Source organism: Nicotiana attenuata, chromosome 2 (genome assembly GCF_001879085.1).
Source record: "Nicotiana attenuata strain UT chromosome 2, NIATTr2, whole genome shotgun sequence".
Classification (NCBI taxonomy): domain Eukaryota; kingdom Viridiplantae; phylum Streptophyta; class Magnoliopsida; order Solanales; family Solanaceae; genus Nicotiana; species Nicotiana attenuata.
In genome coordinates this window covers 43,644,959-43,656,969 of record NC_031990.1, presented here as the reverse complement: position 1 = coordinate 43,656,969, position 12,011 = coordinate 43,644,959, and the positions used below count along the sequence as shown (strand labels likewise).

The 12,011-nt window shown below is 40.1% G+C and overlaps 1 protein-coding gene and 1 pseudogene across 1 annotated transcript; one reads left to right on the top strand and one right to left on the bottom strand.

Moving 5' to 3' along the window:
* On the bottom strand, positions 799-5,794 carry LOC109208326 (3-oxoacyl-[acyl-carrier-protein] synthase I, chloroplastic). Its single transcript, XM_019371427.1, has 7 exons — positions 5,221-5,794; positions 3,857-4,288; positions 3,397-3,570; positions 1,765-1,878; positions 1,558-1,659; positions 1,397-1,463; positions 799-1,213 (listed from the first exon to the last, which is right to left on the bottom strand). Exons 1-7 carry the CDS (start codon positions 5,671-5,673, stop codon positions 1,146-1,148), a joined length of 1,410 nt encoding a protein of 469 aa, XP_019226972.1. The 5' UTR covers positions 5,674-5,794; the 3' UTR covers positions 799-1,145.
* On the top strand, positions 7,731-8,925 carry LOC109218917 (annotated as a pseudogene).

The window sequence follows — 12,011 nt, the reverse complement described above, 5'->3', positions numbered from 1 at the left end:
AATAGTATGGGTAAACGTAAAAATCTTGTAAATATTTATCTATATTTTTTTTTGCTTTATTATTTAAAAATAAAATTTACGTTTTCTGTGAAAACTTTTAGTTGACTAAAATAAAAACTAATAGTTTTATCAAATGATGAAAAGCATTCAAAATGAGTATTTGCATGGAGTAACTCTATGCAAAAGTAGTCTAATTAATAATACATTTAAACTTTTAAAGGAGTGATATGGTCAAGGGAATGTAGGGTCCACGTATATCAAGGAGGACACAATTTGCATTTAAGAAATGCAAACAATACAATATTTTTTATTTGAAATGACATATATACCCTTGATTGACCATCTTTCCTTTTCTATATAATAGAAAATTCAGAAAAAGGAGACACTCGTATTGGTTTGATTTACATGCACTAGCGCGGGCCCCAGAAATAATTTCTTCATTAAAACTCAAAGACAAGTCAACAACAGCCTACTTGGCGAAGCTGGCTAAAGGGCGACCCATTACTTGGAGAAAGTACAATAAATGAATAAAGCTGCTTATACAAATTGCAGACCCATTGAAAATGGCTGGCTGCCTACTGATACAAATCCCAGAGCAGTTCTCATTTTCCTTCTGGACAGGGGATTGATTTGTTCAGAAATTTTCTTAAAAAATCTTTAACTTATATAAACTCAAATGACATATATTTTCATCTTTTATTTCATCATGTAAAAATAGCAATCAGAAACATGCCGTCTGTATCTTAAATTTCTGATTTCTATAAATTTAACAAGTCTTCTTTAATCTAAACATCTCTATGCAAAAACAAATATTAGTTTTTCCTGTCATAAATATGCTCCAAAAGACCATAGCATCTTTCAAATCTCACATCTTTCACATAATTCAAAACCGATCGCATTGTTGCCTAATCAAGCTGTGAAGGTCCAAAAGCTAATTTAAGGAGTGAAAACACATGCGAAAAGTCAGAATGTTCATTGCTAAGAACTACAAGCCAAAAATTATTACATAAAAGAATTGACAATTGTTCATCTCTCGCCGCGCCTTGTTTATAGCCATATGGAGATGAAGCAGCCTCTGTTTCACAGTAATTCTCTATATTATGCCTCCTCAAAAGGAGGATTGCTCTTTGCTGAAGTGAGCTGGATTAAGGCTTGAATGCAGAAAAGGCGACGACAGAGTTGTGACCACCAAAACCAAAGGAATTTGAGATTCCTGCATATGAAAGAAATAGATGTTACTAAAACAAGGCCCATTTATTTGGAGCTACCTTCTTTTCATAAATAATTTTGCTAATCTTGAGCATTTACGTGGAAAGTTGGATGTGTTTCAATTATTCCTGACTACTGTTTATTTCAAGAAGATAGTACAGTGTCATAATTTAAAAGTGTATCTTACCGACATTCACTTCATGCTGCTGTTTTTTGTTTGGAACGGTATCAAACTCCACTGAAGGCTCAGGATTCTGCAATATTCATTAAAGTTAAGAGATTTGTAAATGAAGAATGAGCATAACAACCAACATTTCACATCCAAGTTTCAGAAATAGAACAACGCACAAATTGGTTAATTGAAGGATGCACCCAGCCGGTTGTAATAGCTTTAACTGTTGCAATCGCTTCCATACCACCAGCAGCACCCAGGCAATGCCCTATCATAGACTGGAAAAGAACGGAAAACAAAAAACTTGAAAGTTGAACATACTGGCAAAAACTCCAATAAATTCAAATAAATGAAGAGATGCATTACAATGTCGACAGAATTACCTTGGTTGCATTCATTTTGATTCCTGAGGTGTTCTTGAATACCTTTTTAATAGCATTTACCTCGGCTATATCACCAACAATGGTGGAAGTTGCATGAGCATTGATGTAGTTAACCTGAAAAGAATAAAGAGAGGATCAACTCAGTAACCAAACCCAACTAAGTATAACTTATCAGCAAAATCTACCCAATACAATTATGCACCTCTCCAAAGACTAACATCACCAAAGTTGAATGTTTCAAGTATCCACCTAAACTAGGTTCTAAGATTCTGGATGGCAACGTAAACAGACAATTTCACCTTCAGCTGATTCATCATAGACAACAACAACGCTCAATCCAAATTAGTTGGGATTGGCCATATGAATTCTTAATATCCATTCTGTTCTGCTTGAGCGTCTTAAATAGGATTAGAGATATTCAATGTTTTAAATTTAACCAATAGCAATCAGTACTATACGAAAGCACATCTAGGGTTCTACCAGAATGTGAATGTGGGACTTCGTTAATTCATCAAGAGAACAGTAGGAGAAAAATGGAGAAGGTTGTATGATATCTACCTCGAATTTCCTCATTCTTATTTATGGCAGTTCTACCAGTTTGAAGGATGGTAAACAACAACAACAACAACAACAACAACCCAGTGAGACCCCATTAGACTAATGGGGTCTGGGGAGGGTAGTGTGTAAGCAGACCTTACCCCTACCCCGAAGGGGTAGAGAGGCTGTTTGAAGGATGGTAAAGAATCCTGTATTATCTACATCTCAATTCTCATCGTGAAGGCTTTGAGAAAAGTATGGGACAAGAAAATCTGGATTTTCTTAGAGCAAAATGATGGCAATAGAGCTGCACCCTTTGCTGATGGCATGCTGATTCTAAACAATTGATGCATCTTACGGCATTCCTCTGCGGTTTCAAGCAGTGTTAGAGTCATCGCTCAGCATAGAGGGGTTAGTATCTAGGACGAGTTTTCCAGGCATTTTAGGTGCATTGTGGTTGATGGTGAAAGAATCCAATTTTTCTGATTGCCGGCAGTAAAATTGATTAGTATTATTGATTAGTTACCTTTCATTTACTCTCAATAGGAGAGGTTTTTATCTAGTAAAGACGGAGGGCAGTAGTCTTTACTTGGAATCTGGAATTTAGAATAAACCTCATATGGGAGGTAGCATTTGTTCTCAAAGATACAACAGGACATGGATGGAAGAGTCTTTGGGCAGAAAATCGACATGGAATAAATTCTGATGCTACAAGAAGTTATTTTTAAACTATTAAAGAAAGAAGATTAACTCGTCCACAATTACTCCCATTCAGCCTAAAACTAACACACAAAAATGTCCTACAACAAGGCCCATGAGCCACGATAAAAAATCTCTTTCATGTCAACAGTTATTCTCTCCATTGTAACCTTCCCTAACAACAGAAGCATTCTGAGAAGCAAACGTATGAAATATGACAGAATCTTGGGCCTAGTGGCCCAACATAACATTTTGTCATTTTGAAAAAATTTCAAACTTTTTAAGGAAAACAACTAAAGCTGTATGCTCTTTCCAGCATTTCTTTAACCCCTCTCTTTGACTATTGAGTAGAGAATGAGAGTATAACCTCAACTGATAGGAGAGAGAAGCAAATACCTCTTCTGGTGACACTCCAGCATCTTCAAGGCTGCTCTGGATACATGACGAAACACCAAGACCATCAGCTCGGGGATCAGTCATGTGATGAGCATCACAATTAACTGCACCACCCAAATACTCTGCAATTATTGGCGCTCCTCGTTTCATTGCATGCTCCAAACTTTCCATCACCTGCCAAGCATGTCATGGAGTCTTCATAATGACTTTCCAAATGGTGATTAGATCGTAGAAAGCAACATAATCTCCAGTGCTTAATCTAAATTACGCAGTAACGCACAATGAAAGAAAGCCCAGCAATTCATGGATAGCAGTTTATTGCATATTAGTTGCTTCAGCATTGGAGTCAATTTATGAAAAGCAAACTACACTGGACCACAGATAACTTGCCCAAAGAAGATACAAATCTTAGATGCACTTCCTACGATCAAAATATGATCATCACTTGCAAGAAACTTACCAAGACTCCAGCCCCCTCGCCCATAACAAAGCCATCTCTTTCTTTGTCCCATGGTCTGGAAGCAGTTTGCGGATCATCATTCCTTTGAGACAAAGCTCTGCATGCCACAAAACCTCCTAATCCAATAGGTATTATGGCAGCTTCAGTACCACCAGCTAGCATCAAATCAGCTTCACCTCTGCGAATGTGATTCGCGGCGGCATAAAAACAATAATTGGAGGTAGCACAAGCAGTTGAGATTGAGTAGTTTGGTCCCATAAAACCAAGATCAATACCAAGCAAGGCAGAACCCATGTTTGTTATGGCATACGGTATAAAAAATGGAGTAATTTTCCTGTGACCCTTTTCAATAAGGTTTTGGACGCCATCTGAGAAAACCGTAAGACCACCCATTCCTGTTCCTACCAGAACACCTGCTCGCTCCTTATCAATCTGCAGGCAGAATATTATAAGTAAACAACCTAGAGTCATTTACTGCAGAAAAGAAACAAATCTAGATAAACAATGAAAGCTGAACAAGGAGTTATACTAAATATTAACATCATGTTTTTCAAATGCACCATCAAACATTTGTTTTGCGAACAAAAGTAGTTTGACTGTTTCTGGAACTCCCAAATGCTCTGGAAGGACTCAGAGGCGTTCTAGTGTAGAAGCTATGGGTTTTGTTCATACCCTGTAATATTTTTGCCCCAAAAATCATTAAATATGTACAAATAATTTTGAACCCATTAAATTAGATAAGATGTTGTAGATTTGCAAATCTAAACCAATAAAGTTTAGATCCTGGATCCGCCTTTGGAAGGACTCGGTTAGAATATTACACAGTTTAGGATCACTAAGATAGTAACTAACATAAACTTGCACAATGAGTGAATGCACTTAACTATAAATGGGATTCAACAATCCACATATATCTACAAAAAAGTTTGTTTATATCTAGTTTGTACAGTGTAATATTCCGGCGAACAGGATCCAATTGAACCCCCTTCAACACACTTAGCTATGCTACTATATTCATGTTAAAGTAAGCTTTTACCTTTATAGTTAAAGGCTTACAAAACCAGAGCAAAAGAGCATAAACAAACGAGCCAAAATACCAAAATAACAAAGGAACACATCATGCAATCCCAATGACAAAAGCAATAAACTGTATAAAAACGAGCTAAAAGTACCAAAATAACAAACCAAGAAAGCCAAAATAAACACATTATCAGGAAAAAAGCCCACTTCTCCAAAAAATAAAACTAAAGGAATGGACAAAATAACACGAGCCAAAAACACATCATGCAAGCCCAATTCCAGAAAATTCATCAAATAGAAAAAACAATGTGACAGATTTACACAAATTCAAAAAAAGCCCAAACCTTTCCAAGTCTGTCACCACCAAGATCTGCATTTTCAAGAGCTTTTTTCCCAGCAACAATGGCATACCTAAGACAATCATCAAGCCTCCTATCATTCTTCCCATCAATATATCCTTCTGATGTAAACCCACGAATTTGTCCCCCAAATCTCGTGGGAAACTTAGAAGCATCAAAACGATCAATGAGTGAAATCCCACTTTCACCAGCCAAAAGTCTGTCATAGTAAGTATCGACGTCATTACCGAATACAGAAACAAGGCCCATCCCAGTTATAACAACCCTTTTCTTTGGGTCTTTCTCTCTTTTGGGAGCGGAAACAGTGGTAGCTGAAGCTGAAATAAAGGGCACTCTTTTAGCATGACTCAATGGCCTAACATTGGTGAATTGGGGGACGGTTTTTTTAAGTGGATCGAGTGGAGATGGACGGAAAGATGGAGATTGGATTGATTGCATGGTTTACTGAGAAAGAAGCAGCAGGAGAAGAAGAGCTTTCGATGTGAACAATGCGGTTGTACTAATACGCTTTTCCAGTAGAAGGGAAATATGTTTTGTCACAACAAACAGAGCAAAGTGTGTATAAATAGAGAAACATTCATGTTTTGGTGAGAAAGTTCACTATTACCACCAAAGTTGTGAGGTGGCTAATAGCCTGTTTGGCCAAGCTTTATTTTTGGCTCAAAAGGGCTTTTTCTGGCCAAAAGCATTTTTGGCAAAAAATTGAGGTGTTTGGCCAAGTTTTTGGAAGGAACTTTTGAGGAGAAGCAGAAAAAAGTAGTTTCTCTCCAAAAGTACTTTTCTGAGAAGCATTTTTGAGAAAAATACACTTAGAAGCAGTTTTCAAAAGCTTGTCCAAACACTAATTACTGCTCAAAAGTGCTTTTCTAATTAATTAGCCAAACACAAACTACTTCTCACCAAAAGCACTTCTCAAAATAAGCTGATTTTAGAAGCTTGGCCAAACGGGCTATAAGTACACCCCATACTTAGCCAAAGTTTTAATGAAATCATCTTTGTTAGTAAAAGTTTTATTTTAATTAATTGAGTATCAAATTGGATAACAAACAAATACACTACTGTAATATATTCCCTCTATCTCAAATTATCAGTCGTGCTTTCTAAAATTAGTTGTCTCAAATTATCTATCATTTTAGAAGTTCAAGAGTAAACTAATTATTTTTTTCTTATTCTACCCTTAATATTAATTGTACTTGAAGACTACAAATGAGTAAGTATTAAATAAAGACAGATTATATCTTAAGGCATAAATAAGAGTAGAATAGTAAAAAAATCATATTTAATATCTTCTTAAGGGGCGTACAAAAAAGAAATACGACAGATATTATGAGACAGAGGGAATATTTATTTAGAGAATATTAAGCACTGGTTTTTTTAAATTATTAATCAAATGCATTATATTTTATGGAGTTACTTGTAATTGTACTGCTAAATAAATTTTATCGTATAAATATACTCTAGATGTCAATGCATAAAGTGTATACCTAAAAAATAGCTTTTTAACATGAAATACCAAACGGAATAAATAATAGTGATGGACTGGCTAGTTATCTAAATTAGAGTGACCTCTTTATCGTAATTACAATGCTACTATCAATATGTAAGGTTTTTTCGAAGGAAAAAGCGTGCATTTTGATTTGCATCTCCCTTTTCAATTTCAATTATTTTTTTAAAAAGAAATTATGTCCTTACTTTTTAACATTTCAATAGTACAAGTGCAAAACTGTGATTGAGTGTCTGGCTGTAGCGCACAGTACAATTCTTTGAGGCTTTCACGTACATATTTTATTCCACTTTTTTATTTTTCTTCCTCCCATTTCTATTTTCAAAATTTTAATCTTTTAGTATAATTGATATTGTTTGGTTGTACTATTTGGTTAACTTTTGTGTACACTAGAGTGGTGATGAGATAGTCATGGTCAAAGGTCGGATACATTAATTATGCCTTGTTTTTTACTCATTAGAAATGTTTAGTTGAGAAAAGTTTAATTAGAGGGGGCCTCTTTTGCCAAATCGTGCAAGTTGAGTGTCAATAATATTTGTATTTAACCTTCATGTGATTCGAACTCCTCTATCACAAAAGCAAGCCTGGTATATATACTAGAAGATTTTCCTTTAGATGGATTTTAAGAGACTAGTTGAAGATCTTGGTCCACCAAATTAACGTGCTCCATACCGAAAATGCCACTACTTCACTACACAATAAAAGCAGAAATGCATATAAACCTAACCTTCCATTCTACATCACCACATGTCTCAAGAGTAAAAATAACTCCCAGGTGAGTGTGGAGAGTTTGGGCATGTCTGGAGGCAATGTCCTCGTCGTATTGCCAGTTCATCTCAGCAGAGGGGTCAGCCCTCGTCTTCTGCTTCAGTTACTTCACCACCTGTCCAGCTAGTTAGGGATGGAGGTCAGGCAGCCAGGGGTCGCCCCAGAGGGGGAGGTCGATCAGGCGGTGGCCAGGCCCGTTTTTATGCTATTCCAGGCAGGACAAATGCCATTGCTTCAGATGCTATCATTACAGGTGTTATTTCAGTCTGCCACAGAGATGCCTCTGTCTTATTTGATCCCGGTTCCACCTATTCTTATGTGTCTTCGTATTTTGCTCATCATTTGGGTACGTCCCGAGGGTGTCTTGCCTTACCTGTCCACGTATCTACCCCGGTGGGCGATACTATTGTTGTAGACCATGTGTACCGGTCGTGTGTTGTGACTATTGGGGGTCTGGAGACCCGAGTGGATCTATTGCTATTGAGCATGGTGGACTTTGATGTTATTTTGGGCATGGATTGGCTATCTCCGTGTCATGCTATTCTGGACTGTCATGCCAAGACAGTCACTCTGGCTATGCCGGGTGTACCGAGGATCGAGTGGCGTAGTGTGACTGATTATGTTCCTAGTAGAGTGATTTCCTTCTTAAAGGCCCAGCGTATGGTTGGGAAGGGTTGTCTTTCATATTTGGTGTTCGTGAGGGATGTTGGAGCTGAGACTCCTAGCATTGATTCTGTCCCAGTTGTGAGGGAGTTTCCTGATATTTTTCCTGCAGACCTGCCGGGCATGCCACCGGACAGGGATATTGATTTTGGTATTGACCCGGTGCCGGGCACTCAGCCCATTTCCATTCCGCCATATCGTATGGCACCAGCAGAGTTGAAAGAGTTGAAGGATCAGCTTCAGGAACTCCTAGATAAGGGGTTCATTCGGCCTAGTGTGTCACCGTGGGGTGCGCCGGTTCTGTTTGTGAAGAAAAAGGATGGCACAATAAGAACGTGCATCGATTACAGGCAATTGAATAAGGTAACAGTGAAGAACAAGTACCCTCTACCTCGTATTGATGATTTATTCGACCAGCTTCAGGGGGAGAGAGGGTGTTCTCCAAGATTGATCTCCGTTCGGGCTATCACCAGTTGAAGATCAGGGATTCAGATATTGTTAAGACCGCTTTCAGGACTAGATATGGTCATTACGAATTTCTTGTTATGTCTTTCGGGCTGACTAATGCCCCAACAGCGTTCATGCATTTGATGAACAGTGTATTTTGGCCTTATCTGGATTCTTTCGTTATTGTTTTCATTGATGATATTCTGGTGTATTCGCGTAGTCAGGAGGAGCACGCGGAGCATTTGCGAGTTGTATTGCAGAGGTTGAGGGAGGAGAAGCTTTATGCAAAGTTCTCCAAGTGTGAGTTCTGGCTCGGTTCAGTGGCTTTCTTGGGACACGTGGTGTCCAGCGAGGATATTCAGGTTGATCCGAAGAAGATAGAGGCGGTTCAGAGTTGGCCTAGACCGTCCTCAGCCACAGAGATTCGTAGTTTTCTTGGGTTGGCAGGCTATTATCGCCGGTTTGTTCAGGGATTTTCATCCATTGCATCGCCCTTGACCAAGTTGACTCGGAAGGGTGCTCCATTTGTATGGTCGGACGAGTGTGAGGAGAGCTTTCAGAAGCTCGAAACAGCTTTGACCACAGCTCCAATATTGGTTTTGCCATCAGCTTCAGGTTCTTATACAGTGTATTGTGATGATTCGAGAGTTGGGATTGGTTGTGTATTGATGCAGGAGGGTAGAGTGATTGCTTATGCTTCTCGTCGGTCGAAGCCCCATGAGAAGAACTACCCTGTTCATGATTTGGAGTTGGCTGCCATAGTTCAGCATTGAAGATTTGGAGGCATTACTTGTATGGCGTATCTTGCGAGGTATTTACTGATCATCGCAGTCTTCAGCATTTGTTCAAGCAAAAGGATCTTAATTGAGGCAACGTAGATGGTTGGAGTTGCTTAAGGATTATGACATCACCATACTGTATCATCCGGGAAAGGCCAATGTAGTGGCCGATGCTTTGAGCCGAAAGGCAGTGAGTAGGGGGAGTTTGGCGTACATTCTAGTTGGGGAGAGGCCCCTTGCAGTTGATGTTCAGGCTTTGGCCAATCGGTTTGTGAGATTAGATATTACGGAGCCCAGCAGAGTGTTGACTTGTGTGGTTTCTCGGTCTTCCTTATATGATCGCATCAGAGAGCGCCAGTATGATGATCCGCATTTGCTTGTCCTTAAGGACAGGGTTCAGTATGATGATACCAGAGACGTGACCATTGGTGAGGATGGTGTGTTGAGGATGCAAGGCCAGATTTGTGTGCCCAATGTGGATGGGCTTAGGGAGTTGATTCTGGAGGAGGCCCATAGCTCGTGGTACTCTATTCATCTGGGTGCCGCGAAGATGTATCAGGACTTGAGGCAGCACTTTTGGTGGAGAAGAATGAAGAAGGATATTGTGGGGTATGTAGCTCGGTGTCTCAATTGTCAGTAGGTGAAATATGAGCATCAGAGACCGGGTGGCTTACTTCAGCAGATGGTTATTCCCGAGTAGAAGTGGGAGAGAGTCGCTATGGATTTCGTGAGTGGTCTTCCTCGGACTTTGAAGAAGTTCGATTCGATTTGGGTGATTGTGGATCGGCTGACCAAGTCCGCGCACTTCATTCCGGTGTGTACTACCTATTATTCGGAGCGGCTGGCAGGGATCTTTATCCGGGAGATTGTTCGATTGCATGGCGTTCCAGTGTCTATTATCTCAGATAGAGGTACTCAGTTTACTTCTCAGTTTTGGAGGACTTTTCAGCGAGAGTTGGGTACACATGTGGAGTTGAGCACAACATTTCATCCTCAGACGGACGGGCAGTCTGAGCGTACTATTCAGATATTGGAAGACATGTTGCGTGCCTGTGTTATTGATTTTGGAGGTTCTTGGGATGAGTTTTTGCCGCTTGCAGAGTTTGCCTACAACAACAGTTATCAGTCGAGCATTCAGATGGCTCCGTATGAGGCGTTGTATAGGAGGTGGTGTAGATCTCCAGTTGGTTGGTTCGAGCCCGGCGAGGCTAGGCTGTTGGGGACAGATTTGGTTCAAGATGCCTTAGAGAAGGTGAAGCTGATTCAAGAGAGGCTTCGTACAGCGCAGTCGCGTCAGAAGAGTTATGCGGACCGGAAGGTTCGGGATGTGTCTTATATGGTTAGTGAGAAGGTCTTGCTGAAGGTTTCGCCCATGAAGGGTGTTATGAGGTTTGGAAAGAAAGGGAAGTTGAGTCCGCAGTTCATTGGGCCTTTTGAGGTACTCAGGAGAATTGGAGGGGCTTGTGATGATTTCTGGACCGAGTGAGGCCGAGGGCCATATGCGAGGATATGCTGAGTGATATGAGATACTTTATATGCCACGAGGTGGCTTGAGTGATGGGAGGCCGAGTGATGTGAGGCCGAGTGCCGAGTGATGATGCCACGAGGTGGCTTGATATAGCGCTTGGGCCGTAAGGGACCCCTCCGGAGTCTGCACACCCACAGTGAGCGCGGGTACCCATATGATCTGAGAGTGAGTCCGAGGGGCTGATACTATGCTGAGTGACTGAGAGTGAGCCCGAGGGGCTGATACTGTTCTGAGCGATTGATACTGAGCCCGAGGGGCAGATTTCTACTTGCTATTTACCTGTAGTTTTACCTGATTTACCTGTTTTTGAAAAAGAGATTTCCTTTGATTCTTCACGGTCTTACTGCTTTAAGTGATTTACTGCCTGATATAGAATTGCTTTGTGCCTTTATGCGTTTTCATGCTTTCAGTCATTATTTATAATTACTACTCACTGGGTCAGAGTACTCACATTACTCCCTGCACCGTGTGTGCAGATTCAGGCATAGCAGAGTCCGCTCCTGAGTGCTGATCCTTCCAGACCAGGCAGTGATTTGGAGTTACGAGGTAGTTGTTGACGTCCGCAGCCCGTGTCTCCCCTATCCTTTATCATTTATGTTTTCTTCAGACTATTGTGTCGGACTTCATATTTTGTAGACTCATAGCAGATTCTGTAGTAGCTCATGACTTGTGACACCCCGGTTTGGGCTGTGTCGGGATGGTTTTCCTTGTTATTATCGTTGTTTCCGCAATTATGGTTATCTTAAACATGTTTTAGATTTGCTTATGTTAATTAATTATTTAAAAGAGGTGTTTCGTTTGTTCTGGCTGGCCTTGTCTTCACGAGAGGCGCCATCACGACCGGGTTCGGGAATTGGGTTCTGACAGTAAATCATCACATAATGCATCAATATATTTAATAGGGAAAATGCATAAGTATCTTCTGACCAGTAGCCGAATTTTCAACTACACATTTTATTTTTGCGGAAATCTTATTACCCCGTGAATTATTTATAATTGGAATTAGTATACCCTTAATGTTGATGTGGCAGAAGAGAGCGGTCGTTGCAAATATATTCCGGTTAACAAGTCCGAAATCGAATCCCAT